The sequence below is a fragment of the Heteronotia binoei genome, chromosome 9 (genome assembly GCF_032191835.1).
Source record: "Heteronotia binoei isolate CCM8104 ecotype False Entrance Well chromosome 9, APGP_CSIRO_Hbin_v1, whole genome shotgun sequence".
Lineage (NCBI taxonomy): Eukaryota > Metazoa > Chordata > Lepidosauria > Squamata > Gekkonidae > Heteronotia > Heteronotia binoei.
Genome location: NC_083231.1, coordinates 1014441 through 1037936, shown reverse-complemented (window position 1 = coordinate 1037936; position 23496 = coordinate 1014441). Strand labels below are relative to the sequence as shown.

General features: G+C 48.3%; 1 protein-coding gene across 1 annotated transcript in view; it reads right to left on the bottom strand.

The window, feature by feature from the left end:
• Positions 1 to 3121: 3121 nt before the first annotated feature.
• Positions 3122 to 23496, bottom strand: part of NSG1 (neuronal vesicle trafficking associated 1) — a 29771-nt gene continuing 9396 nt past the window's right edge. The window contains exons 4-5 of the mRNA XM_060246122.1: positions 13313 to 13423; positions 3122 to 4168 (exon numbers count right to left, since the gene is read on the bottom strand). Coding sequence (XP_060102105.1) covers positions 3968 to 4168; positions 13313 to 13423 — 312 coding nt within the window. The 3' untranslated portion in view covers positions 3122 to 3967. The remainder of the gene's footprint in view (positions 4169 to 13312; positions 13424 to 23496) is intronic.

Here is a 23496-nt window from a genome sequence, read left to right as displayed (position 1 = left end):
TTCTTGTTTGCTTGTGTGGAATAATTGAGTCACGTTTATTTTTGACACAACTTAAAAATGTGCTAAAGCAAGATACCCCCTTAAAAGTTAAACTGTGTGATTGATAGAACAGCAAGAAGTTCATGCAGTGGCAATCCCTGTTTTCTTGCTGAGCTATGAAGATGATTGGGGAGCTTGCAAAGGAAACTGTCACAAAGTGTGACCAGAAAGAGCTTTTCCCAACATTTTTGTGAAACCGATTTTAATTCCGTAGTCTTCCAGTCAATTCAAAGCAAAGGGGGATGGCTGCTGCTAGTAATTCCACAGCAGCACTCAAATCATGGCGGTGGTCCCTGGTTCCACTGACATTTGTTGCAAGAGGCTGCATAGTCAACTGTATGCAAAGGTTACCTATTGTGGGTTGCAATGTTTTAGTGGAAAGGGACTGAACTGCTGTAGTGCAGTGCAACCCAAATGTGTTGCACACTAAAATCAGTGTTGACCTGTGACCCAGCCTGCCAGTGCTTAAAGTTGGGAGCCAAGCGGGCAGTCCTCAGGGGAGCAGAGTCAGTCCCAGCTTGCATTGTGTGAAGCTTGAACCTTGAGAAAGAGACAACTCACAGGCAGCAGCTCCACAGACACCAAAGGTGCTCCCTCCACCCTCTCTTTTTTAGGAGGAAGAACCTCTTATCACAAGGAACTAGTAAACTGTACTCGAATCCAGTCATCATCATTAGAAATAAACTTTGGAAAAATGGAAGGGTGGGTGGTGTTAATAGAGTGATGGACTGCAATCTGACTTGTCATCTTAACATGTAATATACATCAATATATCTAATTCTTAACAGCCAAATCTGTGGATACTTAAATCCAGAGATTAGAGCCATGAGCAGAGATAGACCTTTCTATAAACTTGAACACCCCAAATTTGCAGAAAAATCTGAAATCTAGAAAAAGTACAGCAGTGTGTTACCCACCCGCCCCAATAACAGCAGCAGGACCTGTAGCTTTAAGAAATAAATGCCATGAGTAGCCACTGCTTGGTTGGCAACCACACAGTATAGCCAGCCTTCAAGTCAAATGCAGGAGGAAAGAACTGGGCCCTGTGCAGGCAGTTTTGACCTTTGAAGGAGGAGGCGGGGCAGACTTGGAATGAAAAAAGGTCCTGGAAAATGGCCCCCCCCAAAGGAGGGAGAGTGGAAGAGACAGTTTGCCTGCCCTGCCCCCCAAGGCCAAGCACCCCCCCTATTTGCTAGGTGCCACCTCACCTGAGGCTGGAGCAACACCTCCCTGCCTCCTATGGACCTTGGGCAAGCCAGACAGAGCCTTCTGCCACAGGGCCAGCCCAGTCCTGATGCCCTCTCCCACCCAGACCCAGCTGCTTGCTGCTGTTCAAAAGCCGGTGTGGTTATGGGGGTTAAAATGTCAGCCCGAGCTCTGAATCCCCACTCTGTTGTGGAAGCTCACTGCCACTCGCTCAGCTTGGCGCACTTCACAGGGTTCTGGTGATGATAAAATGGAGAATGACAGCTGCTCTGCACTGTGGAGGGAGGAAAGGTAATAAATGTAGCTGGGGCAGGCAGGGTGGTGAATGGGAAGGAAAAAACAGGGAAAGGTGAGGACATGGGCACAGCCAGGAGGAGGGAAAGATGAAATATTGTGCGGAAGGTGATAATGGGGGAAATCAGACTCTCCCTGTAAGTCCTTGCAGGTTCCCCAACACAGTTGGGCCTGATCTAGTGGCCAGCACCCTGCAACTTGGCTGCAGTTTTCTCAGGTAGAGGATGCTGGAGGACAAACAGCAAGAAAGCTGAGGCAGAGAAAGATAGATTGGCTGGTGGGTGGGAAGGAGAGAAGGAAGCAGGAAAAGTGGAGAAGCTATGGGGGCTTTCAGGGAAAGGAAAGAAGAAATAGTGTGTGGGGGAGAATGAGACCCCCCCCCCCGCAAGTTCTTGCAGGTACCCTGCTTGCAAAAAAACTAAGTTTAAGAAGCATCACCTGATTTCTTGTTCTTTATTTTAGAGTGAAAATGTCAAAAGTTACATGTGAGTTTACATTCAATAAGGTACATGTCTACTAGGAAATACAAACATGGTATCATTTTACATGTTTATATGGGATTGAACTAATTTTTTAATGCAAAAGAAAAATTTGGCACATAGTTTATTGCTTTTTATGCATTCCACACAGCAATGATAGCATTGTTTAAAAAGACTTCTTCGACACAGAACTATGCTCAATATTAAAGGTTTCTAAATGGGGGGGGGGGGGCGGGGAAATTGGCATTTCTGAGCAGGCTACAATGTTGAAATATATCTGAATGAAATGTGAGCCGAAAGTGGAACTGACCATGTTTGTTCTACTACAAATAGAAGAAAATGACTTTTTTTATTTTTGTCAAGTGTGTGCCTGCAGAAATAATGAAACTTTTGACATGACCACTGGGAAAGATCACATTCAGAACATGAACAAAAGGCTGATTAGTACCTAACTCCGTGCTTTAGCTCAGTGGTGGCCAAGTGTTCTGGAAGTTCTTGCAGGGCCACCTACCTGCTGGGGCATCTAGTTTCCTGCTAATGGGACCAGGCATTAGCAACGGCACTGGAGGAAAAGTGGGTCTACCAGAGCCACAAAATCCTCCTCGCTTTGGTCTAAGCATGCTGCCTACCCCAAAGCTTGGGCCACAGGCTGGCCAGCAGGGTTCTCACCACTTTTGCTGATTGGAGAGTTAATGTAATGAGCCTCTGTAATGTGTCTGGACAGGTCCTTAAATAAGCAAACAAGGAACAGTTGAAAAAAATGTTGTCAACACAATAAAGCTTCAAATCTAAATGTGCACCTACAGTTCTAGGCTTGTCTAAACCCCCTCCCCCCACCCCCACCTGCCTGCTTGCATGAAAAGCATGGCTTAGATCCCTCCCCCCCACCATGCCACCTGAAAACTGCAGTGGGCATGGAAAGAGATGTAATGCGCAGCCCACACTGTTTCCCTGCACTCTGATCTAAGCATCTTTATGTGGTAGTCCACTGAGTTACATGGAAAGCATTTTCTATTAAGGATGCTTAGGATCGCAGCCAGAACACTTTACAAGTTAGGGAATGCCAAGCAATGCTGCGATCATGAAGCATCTTGCAACACAGGAAAACAGAGATATTTTTAATGTTCTACAAAAGAGATAAATCCTAACAAAATTATTCCTCCTGCCTGATCAGACAACTTACAGAAGGAGAGGCTGTATCTACAGTGAGGGACATCTGCTTGTTCAGGCCATAAAGGCTCCATCACTCCTCAGAATGTCTGATCACCTTTGGTCTTCCATGGACATTGACCATTCTTATCCATCATCAAAATCTACATCTCCTTGTGTTCCAGTGCACATCCATAGACAAGATTCTCTACCCACAGTGGAAACCAGTGAAAGTCTGTTCACAGCTATGACAAAACAACAATTAAGCATGCCTTGTTGCAAAGAACTTAATCACTTTTTACATATCTGGTAAAAGAGCAAAAACAGACCAACTTTATCTATTTCTTGGTACCCCTTTCTGGAGCCGAATTCCAATTTTAGGTGCGTCTCATAGCTAAGCAACAGATCCGATCATCTTTACTTATGGCAAGGGGTACTACAAAACCTTATTTAGTTTTTGAGTTAAAAGCACATACATGCATGATTCTTCCCCACGCCCAAACCTCTGCACACCCCAGTAAAATTTCTAAATTGCAAGAAGATACCTAAAGTTGGATTTATTAACAGAAATTTGTGTTAAAGCTCTAAAGCAATGCTGATATGCACTTGGCTTTAAGCTCATTAACGGTCTGTAGCAAGTTTTCATTTTCTTATTTTTCCTTTTTTTTTTTTTGCAAAGCAGTTATCAGCAAACAGAAGCAATTACACCATAAATATAAGTAACCTCTAAATTATCCATAACAATGAAACGTTCCATGAAGTGCTCCCTCGGTACCTTCAGATCCCCCAGGCCAATCCCTCTAAGCTGACTTCTCAGCCGCTTCTGTCTCCTGCTCAGACAGTTTCTCTTCTGAGAGTACCGTCATCCACGGAGATACGGAGCGTGTGATGGTCTGTTTGGCCAGGTTGTAGTGGTTTATAACGGTATAAAATTTCCCTCTTGCACTAGAGTCTTGTTCAGAGTAGTAGTTTTCTAATCCAGCTGGGATGCACTGATTGTTCTGAAAAACAACCCACCATTTGGATTACACCATCAGCAAACCACAAAATGAAGAATGACATTATTTTGAATGGTGGTATATGAGCCAGCCAAAATAAAGCACTTCTAAGCCCCTTGCCCATTTCAATGAGGAGAGGTTGGAACGGATGTTTAACTTTCCCATTCAGATCGATGGGATTTAGAGGTTACCTCTGGGTGCATCATACCTTTCATAAATCCCATATATTCTACTGAATTATGTGACACCAACATGGGCCTTTCAGCAGCACACCACTCACTTCAAAGGGACTTCTCTTGCGAAAACACAGTTTGGAGGGGTTCCAGTGAACATGATATCTGTAGAACTGAACTGCTGCTGTACCAAGTGAGCAATAATGCATGCTACACATGATCACATCAAGGAATCTCACTTATCTTTATGCAGTGAGAGCTGTTGTGTTGTAGGAGCTGGGGTACCTACTGGGCAGGAGGCTCACATTGTCAAGTCTGCTGTATTATTATTAACATGTTACCTAACTCTGGTTCAGAAGCAAGGGATTCTGGACTCTTACTGAACACCGAATGCTGCTAGCTACCTCTCCTCCCCCTCCCTCCTCTTAGCTATGCCTTTGTTGTGTAGTCTGCTTTGAAATGCTGATATGTGAACAAGATTGTGGAGCCTTCTCAAGCTGGGTGTCTGTGGGAGTGTTAAGCGCTAAGGCCTTGGCTTGGGAACGAGGGAGTAACATCCCAGTGCGAAAATATACTGCACAGAGTGCCCCGCCCGTAGGAATCCTTTGATCTATACCTTAAATGCTTGGTTAATGTCTGTGTACCCCAGTCCTTCAATCTCTATTATGGTCTTCAGTTCTGCTTTCAATAAACTAGCAACTTTGTTTCAACCAAAGACTCGTTATTGAATTCAGCCGACTTGACATTTTGAAGGACTCGCTATTTTGGAGTTCAACCTTTCCGGCAACTGAAAAGGCGATGTCCGACCAGCCTCCGGACAACGGAGAACTCCCAACAAGGGCGGAGGGGGCCGAGACACCCTGGCACATTCACACTGCCAGAAGGACCGCGGCTTCCCCTCCTCAGTTTCAGCTGGTAGTTACTCCCCGGCAATACCAGCCGAGGACCTCGACCACGCTAATGGACCAGGCCCTGATCCGCCGGAGGGCGATCATGACCTGCCACACCAAGCGGGTGCAGCTGGCCGAAGCCGCGGCTACCAACCCGGGTGAGCTGGAGGAAGGAGCCGAGGCGACCGTGACCCAAGTCCCGGGCAGCGGGAGCGAAGGCGCGGAGTGTGGGGAGGAGGACGGGGGGCTGAAGCCCAAGGACCCGCACGACGAGGACTACCAGATGTTCCGGTCAATGGTCCACCGCGAGGTCGACGGGGCAGTGAAGGACCTCAAGGACCAACTGCAGACCCTGACCGCCCAGCTGGGGAGAGCGTTGGGGGTAACCGGAACCCTCCAGCAGCAGCCGGTGCCAGCGGGGCCGCGAGGCCGGCCGAGCCAACCTCCACCCGTCGCCCCGGCGGCCCCCGCCCTGGTCAGACAGCGAGACCTAGGGGGGAGCCGGGAGCTGGATGCAACTTTCGACGGGGATCCGGAGGAAGTGAACTATTTTGCGATCCAAGCGAATAGCTACATGTACTATTGGGGAGATCTGTTCCCCGACGAGGTGAGCCGAGTGGACTATTTGGGGTCGAAGCTGCGGGGTGCGGCTAAGAAGTGGTATGTGAGCCTGTGTGAGACCAACAGCCCGCTCCTGCACTTCGTGAACACGTTCGTGCAAGCTCTACTGACCCAGTACGAGGACCCCCTGCAAGAGGCCAGAGCGCTTTCGGCGCTGCGGAATATGAAGCAGGGGGCCCGATCCATCCGAGAATACGCGGCAGATTTCCAGGCGAACGCCGCCCGAGCCCGGAACTGGAACGAAGTGATGAAGATCGAGCACTTCACCAACGGGCTGAACCCTAGCATCCTGGATCGGGCGCTCACCCAAGCCAGCCCAGACACGCTACTGGGGTGGATCCAGCTCGTGGGAGAGGTGGAAACCAACCTGAAGAGAGTGGCCATGCTGCGCCAAGCGCTGGCGGCGGGCAAGGGGGGACCCAAGACCACCCCGGGGAAGGCCGAGCCCCCTAAAGCCAAGAAACCGCCGGCAGTCGCTCCGGCGGGGCCCCACCGTTGCTTCCGGTGCGGCGACCCAAGCCACCTCGTCTCCAACTGCCCTCAGCCTCCCTCGGGGACCGCCCCGGCGCCGGGGTCAGTCAGGCAGAGCACCCTGGGCCCCAAGAAAGCACCTGGCCGCCCTAAGGATGCGGCGAAAAGCAGCGCGTTGATGGTGCAGGAGGAGCTGCAGGAGGAAGAGGTCCGTCTGTCCGCGGAACTGGCCGACCTCGCGTGGGAAGAGGAGCCGGCGGGAAACGACTCCGACCTGCTTTGAGCGGTGCCAACCAGCAGGTCGATCGGGAAAAGGCACCACTAACGGTGAGATCCACGGGAAGACTGTACTTCGTTACGGTAAAACTGTTGAACCCAAAATTGAAAAGGTTCCTACAGATCCGAGCCCTGGTAGGCTCGGGGTGCAACAGGGAATTAATCTCCCCCAAGGTAGTGGAAGCACTGGGACTAGAGCGCTCGCAGCTACCCCATCCCATGCTGTTTGAGCAGATGGACAAGTCGGTGATGGGGGGGAACCCTGTACGCAGGAAACAGAGCCGTGCCCCTTGGGGATTGAGGGCCATAAGTCATTGCCCAGGCTTGCGGCTACCCCGTGGTATTGGGGGTGGGGTGGTTGGAGAGACACGAGCCCCTCATCCGCTGGAAAGCGCAAACCATTCGTTTCCCCGACCCAGACTGCAGCGGGCACCTGTGGAACCCGGCGTGGGGGCCGCGAGCACCCGACACCCGAGAGAGGGCGTGCGTCCTGGTAGAGGAAGCGCACCAGGTCCCGAGCGTATACCGAGACTTAATGGAGGTGTTTAGCGAACGAGAGGCCAACCAATACCCCCCCACCGGAAAATGGACTGTGCCATAGAACTTATCCCCGGGGAGAGCCTACCCCGGGCCAAACTCTACCAGATGGGGTGGGCCGAGAAAAAGGAGCTGCGCAAATTCTTAGACCTGAACTTGGAGAGGGGCTTCATCAGACCTGCAACGGCCCCCCATGCGGCCCCGGTACTGTTTAGGAAAAAGAAGGACAATACACTTAGGCTTTCTACTGATTTTCGCGGGATAAACGCGATATCAATGTCTAATGCCTACCCCATCCCCCTAATCAAAGACTTATTGAGCACGGTGGCGGGGGGGAAGATCTTCACAAAGCTTGACTTGAGAGATGCGTACTTCAGGGTGCGCATCAAAGAGGGGGATGAGTGGAAGACTGTGTTTAACACTCCGATGGGGCAATTTGAATACTTGGTCATGCCATTTGGGTTGCAGGGGGCGCCTGGGGTGTTTATGAATTTTATAAATGATGTGTTGAGAAAATTTCTGTACAAGGGGGTGGTGGTGTACCTGGATGACATCATTATTTACTCACAGGATGAGCAGTCCCACGTGAAATTGGTGCGGGAGGTGCTAACCACCCTACTGGAGCACCAGCTGTATGCAAAACTATCTAAGTGCGAGTTTCACCGCACTGAATTGGACTACCTCGGATTCCGGGTGTCGAAAGATGGCCTAGCCATGGACCCCGCGAAAGTGCGGGTGGTCTTAGAGTGGGCCCCCCCCCCCCGAGGACACGTAGACAGCTCCAATCTTTCATCGGATTCGCAAATTTTTACAGAGGATTCATTGAGGGGTTCGCCCAGATCGCCCTGCCCCTGACAGACCTCCTAAAGACAAAAGGGAAAGGGGAGGATGCGAAGCGACCCGGGGCGAAGCTAAACTGGACGCCCGCTTGCCAGGCGGCTTTTGACCGGCTCAAGCAACTGTTCACTAGCGAGCCGGTCCTGAGCCACCCGGATGAGCTCAAGGGCTTCGTGGTCCAATGCGACGCTCCGATGTCGCCGTAGGAGCCATACTCATGCAGAAGGATGGGGAAGGGAAGCTGCGACCCTGTGCCTATATCTCGAGAAAATTCTCAGACGAGCAGAGAAATTGGTCAGTGTGGGACAAGGAGGCTTTCGCGGTCATGTTTGCTCCAAAAACCTGGAGATCGTGGCTAGAGGGGGCTAGAGTGCCATTCGAGATATGGACGGACCACAAAAACCTCGAGGCCCTGACTGGGAAAAGGAAGCTAAGTGAGAAACAAATCAGGTGGGCAGGGTTCTTTTCCAAGTTCGATTTCACTCTGAAACACATCCCAGGGACCCGGAACTTCTTAGCCGATGCCCTGTCCAGGCTCCCACAGCATGAGAGCCAGAAGGAAGAGGTGGTTGACTCGTTAATATCCCGCACGCAAGTGGCGGCCATGGTCACTACCCGCTCGCAGAAAAGGAGAGAGCTGGACGGGCTCAGCCGTGAGCGCATCGCCTTGGAGACCGAAAGGGAGGGAGGTGGGCGGCCCGAGGGGGTGCAGAAGGGAAAAGACGGTCTGTGGTATAAGAGGGAGAAACTATACATCCCGATGACGCTGAGAAAAGAAATCTTACAACTATGCCATTCATCTAAATTGGCCGGGCACTTTGGCTATGTGAAAACCTTGCACTTAGTAAACCGGCAGCTTTGGTGGCCGTCCCTCCGAAAGGACGTGTCGGAATTCGTAACCAGCTGCCCAGTATGCATAATGGCGAAAAAGAGAGGGGGGGAGCCCCCAGGCCTGCTGCAACCACTAGAAACGGCCAAACGCCCCTGGGCCATTGTGTCTATGGACTTTATAGTAGAGCTTCCTTCTTCATGGGGGAAGACAGTCATTTTAGTGGTAGTAGACACGTTTTCCAAGCAGGCTCATTTCATCCCCTGTGCTCAACTACCCACCGCCAAGAAACTGGCCACCCTATTCTTTGATCACGTGGCCAAACTCCACTCAATTCCAGACAAGGTCATTAGTGACCAGGGGCCTCAGTTCGTTGCCACCTTTTGGCGGGAGTTCTGCAAACTGTTAGGAATGGAGCAGGGGTTAAGCTCAGCATACCACCCCCAGACAGACGGACAGACGGAGAGAGTGAACGGGGTGCTGGAACAGTATTTGCGATGCTTTGTGAGTCAACGCCAGTCCGACTGGGTAGACCTCCTCCCTTTTGCAGAATATGCCTATAACAACAGTGCTCACAGTTCCACTAAAGCCTCCCCCTTCTCCACAGTGTTTGGGTATGAGGGAAAACCGATCCCGATGCTGCCGGGGGGGGGGGGAGATCCAGGAACGGGCTCTGCCTTCGAGCAGTGGTGGCAGGGACCTAGCCAGTGCTGGCCAGCTATCCAGGAAAACTTAAAAACAGCAAAAGAGGCTTACAAGAGGCAATACGACAAGTCTCATGTGCCAGTCTGGGAACTAAAAGTTGGGGACTCAGTATACCTGTCAACGAAAAATCTACCCCTCTCCCAACCATCCAGGAAGCTGGCTTTTAAATTCGTGGGGCCCTTTAAGATCAAGCGGGTAATTAATCCAGTAACGGAGGAATTAGATTTGCCTCCGGCTCTTGGTAAAATCCACCCTGTATTTCATTGCAGCTTACTTCGTCGAAGCCCGACCTCGACCGATTGGCACCAATCAGAGTCAACGAAACACAGTTCAGAAACACAGAGCCATAATCGGGAGCAACCTCGAGCCCGCGCCATAGGGGGGGCTTAGGGGGGGCAGTATGTCAAGTCTGCTGTATTATTATTAACATGTTGCCTAACTCTGGTTCAGAAGCAAGGGATTCTGGGCTCTTACTGAACACCGAATGCTGCTAGCTACCTCTCCTCCCCCCCCCCTCCTCTTAGCTATGCCTTTGTTGTGTAGTCTGCTTTGAAATGCTGATATGTGAACAAGATTGTGGAGCCTTCTCAAGCTGGGTGTCTGTGGGAGTGTTAAGCGCCAAGGCCTTGGCTTGGGAACGAGGGAGTAACATCCCTCGCATATACTGCATAGAGTGCCCCGCCCGTAGGAATCCTTTGATCTATACCTTAAATGCTTGGTTAATGTCTGTGTACCCCAGTCCTTCAATCTCTATTATGGTCTTCAGTTCTGCTTTCAATAAACTAGCAACTTTGTTTCAACCAAAGACTCGTTATTGAATTCAGCCGACTTGACACACATATCCACTCTGCCGTGGCATTTGCTGGGTGACTTTGAACTAGCCATTCTTCCAGCTCCACTTCAGGGTTGGGGTGAGTGTGGGATAATCCCACGGATGCTGCCTGAAGCACCCTGGAAGAAGGAATTCATTCTAGAGATGCTTGAGGAAGGATCTTTGTGGAGACACAGGAAAAGCTTCCTTGACCTGGGCTGACCAGGGTCAAAGGGGTTGACGATAAAATCTCCTTGCAAGTCTCTTCCTGGAATGCTGCGTCTTTCAGCAGACACAGACCTCTCCTCTGGAGCAGGCAGCCATTTTGACCATGTGCTGGCCTCGGCCAATGGGAACAAAAGAAGGTAATGGCCACTCTGTAGAGAATTAGAACATCTAAGCTAACATCCTATATTTTAACAGCTGACAGGGAAGCAGCAGAGGATTTGCATTTTTAAATTTTCTTTTGTATTCCTTGCTCAGTTTGGGGCTTGTAAACATTTTAATAAACACTTTATAATTCTTGATGCTGGGGGTAGTTCTCTGTACCACAAAGACATCCACTGTCTTGAACATGCTCTCTGGAGAGGTGAACCAGAGGGGAGGCAGGCAGTTAGCAAGGATGCCCAAGGCGTTAATCTGTCCTTGCAGTGAAGAGGTGCTGGGTAGCAGGAGACATTGAGGCTGGGCCTCTGAACCTGGAAGGGAAGCTGAGAGTCCTCATCCTGCCACTGGGAAATCCCAACAATGATCATGGCGGGCTACCCAAGAGTAGAAGAAAAGCCCCCCCCCCTGGGGAGTTGGGAACCCGAGGAGGGCAGGGCAGAAATGGGCCTGCAGGTCAGAACAGGCACATTCTGCCACAAATGCTTTAGATATCTTTCTGTGCTTATATGTATATATATACTCTGCTCAGGCTAGATGTCTTTCGGATCCTTTCATAATCAAGGCTGCTTCCTGTTGAACTTCCAGAATTGCATACGTCCCTGGTGACTGACATGGGCCTTGGCTTTTCAGTGCCAGAAAAACTGTCCTTAGTCCCGGGAAACTGACACTTGTGGTCTGTTCTGAGACCAAGCATGCTCCTTGGATCTGACCCAGTGAGTCTCCCAGACGAAGAGGTTCACATTTCTGGTAATCAGTAAGTCTGTCTCTGGGTGGATCGCTTTGCCTTTGATGAGATACAAAGAGGCAGTCCACCAATGAAGGGAATCCTGCAACTCTCTGTCTCAAGTGGGGTGGAGGGCAAGTGACTGCTGGTGAGGAAGTAAGAACCACTGAAGGCCCCTGAAGTGTGCTCAAGCCCACGGAACTGTTGCAGTGGCTGCAATCCTGGAGCCCAGGAGCTGGGTCTGAAACATTAGGTGCACCGACTTTGAGGCAATGACCAGATTTGCTGTACTTATCAGCTTTGCCACTTTTTCCAGTGGGAAGTAGAGCTTCATGGAGACTGAGTCCACAAGGGCTCCTAAGCGAGTCACCACTTGTGACGGGGTCAAGTGGCTCTTTTCAGTGTTGATGAGAAAGCTGTATGATGACAGATGCACATCCTGGGACACCTTCTCTGCTGTAGGACAGCTGATGAGATGGTCGTCCAGGTAGAAAGGAAGCATAAAGTAGGTCACGCAAGGAAAAGAAAATGTGTCCTAAGAGTACTCTGCCAAAAAAAGAGGCCAAAATTTAATGAGTGCCCCTTTCAAGTTCTCACATGCAAAGCAGCAAGGGAAAGAACTGAAGTAGGAGGTACTCCTCTCCTGAGGAACAGGAAGAAGATGATCATCTCTCTTTTTTTGCCATCTTCTGGGCATGGATCAGAGATCACTGAGTGTGTGTGTGGGGGGGAGTTATTCGTGAATTTCCTGCATTGTGCAGGGGGTTGGACTAGATGACTCTGGAGGTCCCTTCCAACTCTAGGATTCTATGACCTAATACCTGCCTCCAATGATTGTGGTAGAAGGAGTACCCAAACATCCGGATGTCCTCCTCCGGTCTGCAAATGAGAATATTCCTAAAGATTCTTTTAAATCACAAAGTAAGAGGGGGGGATGGGGGGGCTGCTGGTTCCTGCAGGCAGTCAGTGGGAATCAGGCATGGACCAGGATCCAGCACAAGAATATTTACATCACCAGACCCTGCACTGGTTCTGCAGTCTTTCTCAAGCTCTTCCACATACAAGAGCTATCTGAGGACTGATGGAACCAGAACTGCATTATCCTGACCACATCATGCAACCATGGTAATGGCATTTCAAAGGACATGGAAAACCCGCCAGTCAGCTGCTTGGCAGGGAAGGTGGGACTTCAAACCCAATGCTCCAGTTGTTGCCTCAGGATGAATTGGGGGCTCGTTTTATTAATTGTTCCCTGTGGATCCTGTCCCATATCACATGAAGAGGGCCAGAGAAGGGCAGAGAAGAGGAAGCCCTGCCCTCATGTTTCAAGTCACCCTCTGGCACTGAGGGGCAGAAATGGACCATTTCAGAAGGAAGAACTTTAGTAGCCCTGGCTTCCCTATTCCAGGGTTCAAGCAGGGAAAGGGGCATTCCAGTCTGGGACCAGGGTGGTCACAATGAAGATGAAAATGATGATGATGATGATGATTTATGCAGCTTCAATAAACTATCACAGTTCCTTCTCTATCTTAAAGGCACCCATTAAGGAAGAGTCCAGAATACGCACATTAAAATGTCATCAACTATTTGATTCAAAGGCAGAAAAATTAGCCAATAAAAATGGTCTCAGAAATCAACTACCTGTATTTCAGCCTCTCAGGGAATTTCCTTCAGATAACAAGACACACACATGCACCCCTGAGCCCTACATAACTTCTACTTACATGTAATCCATGGGAGGTTTAGTGTACTCCTTCGCCCTCCCACTCTCCTAATAAGCTCCTCCCACCTCTCAAATTCTCTTTAGCTTTCAATATTTCCTAAAATTTAAGTCTACACATAAGCATATCTGTTATTTTGTTAAAAAACTGATCTGGATACTTCACCTTGAAGACAAAGCCTTCCGGACAGGTGTGGTCATACTTGTAAACCTTGTAGACGACCAGAAATACAACACAAGTAAGAAAGGCAAGGGCAAAAAGAACCAAAACGGTTACCTGAAAATAGACAAAAAAAATGCAATTTAGTGTTTTCTCTCTCTCGCTCCCCCCCTGTTTTCCTCCCCCCCCCCGCCCCCATATATCTATGCACAAACACACTAACGGAGGCAACTGCGCTTTGGTCCCTGGAAAAGACAATAATGTTGGGAAAGATGAAGGCAGCAGGAAAAGAGGGAGAAGATCCAGCAGGAGATGGAGAGACTCAGTCAAGGAAGCCACAGTGGCGCTCAGCTTGCAAGACCTGAGCAAGGCTTTTAATGACAGGACATTTTGGAGGACAACGTTAATCCATAGGGTCACCATAAAAGCAGCTCCAGAGAAAGCTAATGACCCAGCTGAGAAACTTCCCTGTGAAGCAGCTCCCTCTGCCATGCACCTGAGCTTAGCACCATTGACAACTTCTGGCAGCAGCTCTCCCAAGTCCACAGTGTTCCTTACTAGTAGGGAGATGCCATGACTGACCTCAGGAGTTCATGTAGGCAAAACATGTGACCATCTGTGACCAACAGCACATTTTCACCGCAGCTATCCAGAGTTTGCATTTGGGGTCCTTAAGCAAGGTTGGCTTCACCATATTAAAAAGTCCTTTAATGCTTTGAGTTAACTAGTGCTGCTTCAGAAGTAGCTTGCAGAATCAGGTTGAGGTACATCTAATCCAACTTTAAGAATGTAAGAGCAGCACTGCTGGATCAGACCAGTGATCCATGATCTAGTCCAGCATCCTGTTTTAGACAGAAGCCTCAGTAAGCCAAGCAAGAGATGTCAACCAGTGCATACATCCCTGTTGTGCAACATACCACAAGTTAGGAAAGGCACAAACAGGCATAAGAAAAGGCCTGCGTGGTTAACAAACAAAGTAATGGAAGCTGTAAAAGGTAAGAAGGACTCCTTTAAGCGGTGGAAAACCAGTCCAAGTGAGATTAGTAAAAGGGAACACAGGCTGTGGCAAATCAAATGCAAGACTGTGATCAGGCAGGCAAAAAGGGACTATGAGGAGCATATTGCAAAAAACATAAAGACCAACAATAAAACTTTCTTCAAATATATTAGAAGTAGGAAACCAGCCAGGGAGGCAGTGGGGCCCTTGGATGACCATGGGGTAAAAGGATTACTGAAGGAGGATAGGGAAATGGCTGAAAAGCTAAATGAATTTTTTGCCTCCGTCTTCACTGTAGAAGACGAGAACTTTTTGCCCGCCCCAGAACCACTAATTTTGGAAGGGGTGTTGAAAGACCTGAGTCAGATTGAGGTGACAAATGAGGAGGTCCTACAACTGATAGACAAATTAAAAACTAATAAGTCACCGGGTCCGGATGGCATACATCCGAGAGTTCTGAAGGAACTCAAAGTTGAACTTGTGGATCTTCTAACAAAAATCTGTAATCTTTCATTGAAATCTGCCTCCATTCCTGAGGACTGGAAGGTAGCAAATGTCACCCCCATCTTTAAAAAAGGTTCCAGAGGAGATCCGGGAAACTACAGGCCAGTCAGTCTGACTTCAATACCGGGAAAGTTGGTAGAAACCATTATCAAGGACAGAATGAGTAGGCACATTGATGAACACGGGTTATTGAGGAAGACTCAGCATGGGTTCTGCAAGGGAAGATCTTGCCTCACTAACCTGTTGCATTTCTTTGAGGGGGTGAACAAACATGTGGACAAAGGAGACCCGATAGATGTTGTTTACCTTGACTTCCAGAAAGCTTTTGATAAAGTTCCTCATCAAAGGCTCCTTAGAAAGCTTGAGAATCATGGAGTAAAAGGACAGGTCCTCTTGTGGATCAAAAACTGGCTGAGTAATAGGAAGCAGAGAGTGAGTATAAATGGGCAGTCTTCGCAGTGGAGGACGGTAAGCAGTGGGGTGCCGCAGGGCTCGGTACTGGGTCCCATGCTTTTTAACTTGTTCATAAATGATTTAGAGTTCGGAGTGAGCAGTGAAGTGGCCAAGTTTGCGGATGACACTAAATTGTTCAGGGTGGTGAGAACCAGAGAGGATTGTGAGGAACTCCAAAGGGATCTGTTGAGGCTGGGTGAGTGGGCGTCAACGTGGCAGATGCGGTTCAATGTGGCCAAGTGCAAAGTAATGCACATTGGGGCTAAGAATCCCAGCTACAAATACAAGTTGATGGGGTGTGAACTGGCAGAGACTGATCAAGAGAGAGATCTTGGGGTCATGATAGATAACTCACTGAAAGTGTCAAGACAGTGTGCGTTTGCAATAAAAAAGGCCAATGCCATGCTGGGAATTATTAGGAAGGGAATTGAAAACAAATCAGCCAGTATCATAATGCCCCTGTATAAATCGATGGTGCGGTCTCATTTGGAGTACTGTGTGCAGTTCTGGTCGCCGCACCTCATAAAGGATATTATAGCTTTAGAGAAGGTGCAGAGAAGGGCAACTAGAATGATTAAAGGGCTGGAGCACTTTCCCTATGAAGAAAGGTTGAAACGCTTGGGACTCTTTAGCTTGGAGAAACGTCGACTGCGGGGTGACATGATAGAGGTTTACAAGATAATGCATGGAATGGAGAAAGTAGAGAAAGAAGTACTTTTCTCCCTTTCTCACAATACAAGAACTCGTGGGCATTCGATGAAATTGCTGAGCAGACAGGTTAAGACGGATAAAAGGAAGTACTTCTTCACCCAAAGGGTGATTAACATGTGGAATTCACTGCCACAGGAGGTGGTGGCGGCCACAAGTATAGCCACCTTCAAGAGGGGTTTAGATAAAAATATGGAGCACAGGTCCATCAGTGGCTATTAGCCACAGTGTATGGAGCACAGGTCCATCAGTGGCTATTAGCCACAGTGTATGTGTGTATATAACATTTTTTGCCACTGTGTGACACAGAGTGTTGGACTTGATGGGCCGTTGGCCTGATCCAACATGGCTTCTCTTATGTTCTTATGTTCTTAACTTAATGCGAGCAAGGAGACCAACATAAGGCAGGATTCTAAAGACAAGGTCATTAGTCTTGTGTCCTTCTTACAGTCACTGTTGTACATTTGCCTTCATCTTTCTTTCCTTCTCCTCTCTATCCCTTTCCTTTCAGGATCAAGGGGTCTAATCTGCCCAACAACTGACCATGGTCTCCCTAAAGACAAGCTTCTGAACACCAACAATAAAAGGAACTACAGCTATTAAGGCACATTGTAATTCTTCAGCCGCCAGCCTTCAGAGGCACACTTATTATGGAGATTCCATTTAGTCGTCACAGCAAAATGACACTGGTGGGCCTTTTAAAGGCCAGTAATTGAGTGGCCATCTAATGGCCTGTCACAGTTAATTCCACAAGTTAAGAACACAAGAGAAGCCATCTTGGATCAGGCTGTGGCAAACGGTGCCTGCAGGTCCTATTCTGTCCTGTCCCCTAGGTTTTTCTCTACACCTGGAGAGGCTTTTCTTCCACTCTCGGATAGCCCGCCACCTTTCTTAAGGATTTCCCGCTGGGAGGGTCAAGACTCCCAGCTTCCCTTCCAAGCTCTGAGGCCTGGCCTCTCTGTCTCCCACTGCCCAGTGCCATCTCACCACAGGGACAGTGTACTGCCTTGGGCACACCTGGAAGAATATTTATTACTTCACGTTTCTATCCTGCCTTCCCAGATGGGCTCAGGGCAGGTTACACATTGCATAATTTCTAAAACAACCAGCTAAAACAAAATCAGCTAATTAGAATTCAGATGACAACTATTTAAAAAACCTGGTCCCAAGCTGAACAATAAATAATAGTAATCATAATCAGCCACTACAGAGTAGGCCAGCATGAAACGGGGGCAATACTGATGTTCAGTGATGTCCAGTACCTCAGCTAAAGGCCTGGTGGGACAGCTCTGTTTTTCAGGCCCTGAGGAATGGAAGCAGGCTCCGCAGGGCCCAGATCTCTAGTGGGAGCTTGTTCTACCAGGAAGGAGCCTACAGAAAAAGCCCTGGCCCTAGTTGAGGCTAAGTGGACATCCCTTGGGCCAGGGACAACCAGAAGATGTTGCTCAGCAGAGCAAAAAGTTCTCATGGGGAGAGGCAGTCCCTTAGATATGCTGGTCCCAGGCTTTAAACGTTGACACCATCACCTTGAAATGGATCTGGTACTTGACTGGCAGCCAGTGCAACTGGCAGACCACAGGCCAAATACGTGCCCATATAGGCATTGTAGTCAGTAGGCATGCCACCGCATTTTGCACCAGCTGGAATTTCCAGGTCAGAATCAAGGGCAAGCCTGCATAGAGCAAGTTGCAGTAATCTAGCCTGGAGGTGACTGTTGCATAGGTCACTGTGGTGAGATCCTGTGCGGAGAAGTAAGGAATCAGTTCCCTGACCTGCTGAAGATGGTAAAAGGTAGACCTGGCAACTGCTGTGATCTGGGCTTCCATAGAAAGTGAGGCATCCAAGATCACCTCAAGGCTTTTAACCCTCAGCACTTACACTAGTGGTGTTCCATCAAAACTCAGGAGCCCAATTCCAGAACCAACTCCAGCCCAGCTCAGACAATGGACCTCCATCTTAGATGGAGTAAGTTTCAGCCAACTCTGTTTGAGCCACCCAGCCACAGCCTCCAGTACCTGGTCCAGATCTTCCAGGGCAGTGTCCAGGTGACCATCCATCAACAGACAGAGCTGGGTGACATCCCAGCCATTATCTCCATACCACCTGGGGAAGGGGGCATATAACAACATCGATGAAAGGACTGCTCCCTGCGGCAATCCACATTCCAGTGGATACTGCTGGGAGAGCAACTCACTAATCGCCACCCTCTGTCCTGATCTTGGAGAAAGGAGGAAAACCACTGCAAGGCAGTCTCACTTACTCCGATGTCAGCAAGGTGGTGGGCCAACAATTCATAGTCAACCATGTTCGAACACTGCTGTCAGATCTAACAGCAAGAGAAGCACCAACTCGCCCCATCTGGAGGTCATCTGTAAGGGCAACCAACACTGTCTCCACCCCATGACCCAGGTGGAAACAGGACTGGAATGGATCTAGGATGGATGCCAACAGGTGCTCCTTTTAAAATAACATGTCTGAGACAGTGGAGGTCTCTGTGGTACAGAATACCACAACCAGCATCAAAAGTTGTAAGTATTTATTTAAAAGAAAATGTCCTTTTAGCAGAGCATCAGATTGAGCAAGGAATTAAAAAAACCGGATAAAATGCAAATCCTCTGTTCCTCTGTTTATACAAGGCATGCCTGATGCAGGGCAGGCTCTTTAGCTTGCGTGTTCTAGCTCTCTACAGAGTCACCAGTACCTTGAAGCATTATCCAGCTCTCCAGGAGAGCACATGGTAAAAACAGCTGCCTTCTCAGGGGAGAGGTCTGTCAGCTGTCATGGACACAGCATCGGGGGGGGGGGGGTGAAAGAGCTCCTTCCTCCTGTCAGGCATTTTTATCATCTCTTTTCTCCCCACCCTCTGACCAGGTCACACCAGGCCAAAGAGGTTCTTCCCGGAGTCCCTCTAGCACAGGGGTGTCAAACTCATTTGTGAGGACAGCCAGATCTGACACAAATGGGACGCTGTGAGGCCGGGCCGTGTGTGTCATAAAATGTAATGCTAGGTAGTGGATATATAAACTTTATAAAGGACACAAGCAAACATAAAGATTTTTTATTTTTATTATTATTTTTAACAGAAAATACTGAAAATTCCTCCATCCCTCCAACTGGGATTTCCTAAAAATCCCAGTTCTGAATACTACATTAGTATCTGGGATCTGGGATTTTTTTGGAAATACAGAAATTTTTTCAGGTCCAATAGACCTAAAAGGAAAAATACTAAATCAAAAAAATTGCACACCCTTACCTTTCTCACATCAAAAAATGTGATGAAGCTGGGAGCCAACAGTAATGTAATTGTCACAGCAATAGTCACAGACAATCATTATTTAAAAAACTGAACTTGGATCAATTTATGACTGATGTATGGTCACACACACACACACACATAAGCCTTGACTGGCATACATTGTATGGTAAAGGCAGGAGCCATCCTGTACTGTCATTGTTTGACCACTGAGGAAGGCCCAACAGGCCGAAATGCATCTGGTCAGGGTCAGTCATGACCAATTGTGGTTGCTACTGTGGATTTTGATTCTTAGTAGAGGCTATCACAGGGACCAATAAATATATGTATGTTTTTGTATATCTGTCAATATTTATTAATTTTAAATTGGGCTTAACAGAATCATTGGGCCTATTTGGTAACTTTCTGGTGCTTAATTCAATTTCGTTTGTGTTAAGTCCCCCCTTCCCCCCCCCCTCATGTGTAGTTATGTTAATCTGACAGCTCCCTGTTAGGGGACTCTGCAGCAATTCTTTTAATCCCTTCATGGAAGGGGACTCAACAATTTACCCAGGCTGCGTATTATACTCTTCAATAAGGCCATGGGAAACAAAAGATCATTTATTCAAACACTGGTCAAATTTTTTTTGTCAGATGTCAAGCAGAGGGTTCCTCTCTGATATTTTACTGTTATGCCTGCAAGGATTTGGAGGGCTGAAAGTAAAGGCACAACTGGTGAAGTAGAATCCTGTTCCTTTAGCTATTAAAAAATAACTGGTTATTGCTGGACTCTCACCTCTGAGAATTTTGAGAAGTCGGGATATATATTTTCTGAAGCAACTAAGCCAACTCCAGCCCTTCCTCTCCATCTCTCGCACAAGGCTCTGGCAAGGAGCACAGAGATCAAGGAAGTTATAGAATGTCTACCTGGACCTCTCAGTCCCTCCTCCCATCCCACCTGAGAAAACAACATTCTGCACTCCTGCTTCAATTTGCCTCTTGCTTGCAGGGCAAAAGCTGTATGGTGTGAGACCGGCAAAAGGAGCACACAGTCTTGATGAAGCCCATGTATGGCACCTCTGCCAGCACCCACAGGATATTGCTAAGCAATGCTTACTGCCTTGCCAGGCACACAAACAGCAGACGAAGCTACGGGGACTCCATCACCAGCTGCCCTGAGCCTTTCTGGTGTGTGCAGCAAACTCCTCCAAGACCCTTCTCTAAAATCTGAAAATAACTAAAGTATTACAGAGCACATCTCCTACCCATTAGGAAGGTTTCCTAGCAATAAACCACTCTGAAGCACCAAGCCAACCACGCTTGCCAAGTGCGCTTGCAAAGGAAGAGAGGGTGGCTGCACTTCTGCATCAGAATTCTGGTCTCGCTGTGGATGTCAAAGATACCCAAGTTTTGCTAATCAGCTCTCCGACTTCATGACGTAACCTTCGAATATGCTCTTAGCTCACCCATTTCCATTCCATGTGCCCCTCCTGCTGCTGTGCACCAATTCAGGTCCCAATCTTTCCCCTCGTGCCATCTGACAGCTCTCTCCTTCTCTCTCTCTCTGTCTCATCAAAACTCATTCCTAAAATAATGTGCAACATTAAAAGATCCCTGACCAAAGCTGGCATTGCATCTGCAACATCTTGATAATAAATATTTAAATTTTTAACAAGATTCCTTTTACATGTTATTGTCGTAGCTGTTGAGTCAATGGCTCCCAATTAATCAGGACCCAGGAGAAAGAGCCCTGGGACTTCCAAGGGGACTTTGTTCATGAGCTGTTTGTTGAGGGAATGATTTCCACCAGGAAGCCACACGGTGCTTCCGAAAATGCTCCAAGCCCTGTAACCAAATCTTAAAATCTATAATGAGAAAATTAAACCGTCGTTTGGGGATTTGTTTCATACATAAAAAGGCTTCAATTTGGAAAGGCACAGGTCTCTTCCCTCCCCGCCCTTGGCTTTTCAGCCCCATGCACCCAGTACTTCCCAAGAGGCACAACCCCCAACAGAAGCCTCTCTCCAACACTCCGTTACTTAGCAGCACGACCCAACAACCGGATGGCTTGAAATTAATCCCACAGCGATAAGCATAAAGTAACATTTCAAGCAACATGGTTAGTGGCTCATCTGACATCATTATTATCACAAGGCAATCAGTTCTCCCCATTACAGCCAAATGACTTCTTGCTCAGCTCACTTGTATTCGTATCAAAGTGGCCCAATTCTGCCTTTGCATCTGCCTGAAGCTTGTTTGGTAAGCGATCTTACCCAAGGTAACTTTGATGCTCTCTTTCAAACAATTAATTCCAGGCCCTGTTTTATGTCTCCGCCCTTGCACTTCATCAATGTGACGCCCCAGAAGAGGCTAAGAGCATTCTGAAAAGCCCCAGGACAGTTCTGGACTGGGCACAGAACACAGGCTCCATTCACCCGCCCACTCAAACCATCATGGAGCTTGCCAGGAAAAGACCTGTCCTTTCTCACTTGTTCACCTCCTAGCAGAATTGCTGGATGCCATTCCAGATCACTCTGCCTGTTCCCACTGCTGGGGAAATGACATCACCTCCAATACAAAAGCAGAGGAAAGGTTTGATCAGAAAAATATACAAAGGGAGAGGGTTAAGCATCTGCATACCCCTCCAACACGTTCACTGCAGCTGCTTTTCAGTTTTTAAAAAACCATTGGGAAATCAATCACATGTCTCCTGACACCCTGCATAGTCAATATTGGGACATTTAGTTAGGCTTATTCTCAAAGCATGTATTAAATATTTAAGGCAATTTTTGAGGTTTTGTGAGTTCTTTTTTTTTGGCCGGGGGGGGGGGGGGGAATCTATACCAATTAGGGATGTTAGCCTTCAGGTGAGTTCTGGGGATCCCCCAGAATTACAGCTTTGGAGGAAGGACTCTCTGGCATTGCACCCCACTGAGATCCTTGTCCTCCCCAGGCCCCATCCCCAAATCTTTCAACCCCACCTCTCCACCCCACACTGGGGGCCATGGGGGAACCTGGTAACTCTAATTCTTTTCCATGACCATCACCCCACGACCTTTTCCCATCAGTAACCACTGCTTTTTAAAACTTGTACCAAAGTTGTTTTGTGACTTTCTTGACTCCTGCACTCACAAAAGTGTGAGTAAGCCACAGACTCCTGTAAAAACATGGGGCAGTCTTCAGACCCCCAGTAAGTGATGATGGTTTGCACTGCCCATTTGCATAACCAATACCCTGTGGAGAGGGCACCTGGCCTCCACCATACACGGACAACACTAGGGATGGGCATGAACCAAATTACAAACTGAGCTTCAAGACAAACCAGGCTGGTCCACTGGATCACAAACCGTGATTTGGGCAATCACATTGTTTGCAAACTGCCCACAAACCGGCCTGGTTTTTGGTTCATTTGGCTCAGGTTTGTGAGCCAGAAATGCTGGTACCCAAGGCAATGGCAGGCCACAGCACAACTCCCCAGTGAGCTTGTGAGAGCTGCAGCAGCTTTTGCTGGGGGGGTGACACGGGAAGGAAACGGGGGCATGCTGCAGCCAGGTTGTTATTGGAGCAACCTTTACGGGAGCCCATTCAACCTGCGCTGCAGACACTGCAGGTGGCATTCTGAGCTCGCTTCAGGGTGCTGGTTAAGACCTTTAAAGTCCTATATGGCCTGGGACCTGCCTACCTCCGGGACCACCTTTCCTCACATGAGCCCCAGAGAGCACTACGATCAAGTGATCCCCGGGCCAAAGCCTGTTCGGCTGTCCACCACCAGGGCAAGGGCCTTTTCAGTGGCAGCCCCTCCCCTCTGGAATGCTCTCCCTGAAAACATCAGGGCCCTGCAGGACTTGCCACAATTCCGCAGGGCCTGCAAGACAGAACTGTTTAAACAAGCTTTTAATATCTAAGGGATATTAAGCGCCCAGTACTTCACCATCCCGCAGTACTAATATCCTAATCCGACCCAAATAGAAATGCAAGGCGCTCAATAACGCCTAATAACATCACAGTAAACAGCGCTAATTAAGAAGTAATAACAACACCATCTAGGGATTAAAATTGTATATATTTGAGATGTTTTAATAACTTATTGTGATTTTGCTGTAATGATGTAATTTTATGTTGTTTTAATTGATGTCAGCCGCCCTGAGCCCGTCAGGGGAGGGCGGAATATAATAAAATGAAATAAACAAAAATTGGACAGTGGCTGCTGGCCAGCCCTTGGAGGTAGCAGAGGAAGGTCAGGTGTGGGGTCTCCAGAACCCCAGGAAGGTGGTTTTGCAGGGGGGAGAAGGCAAA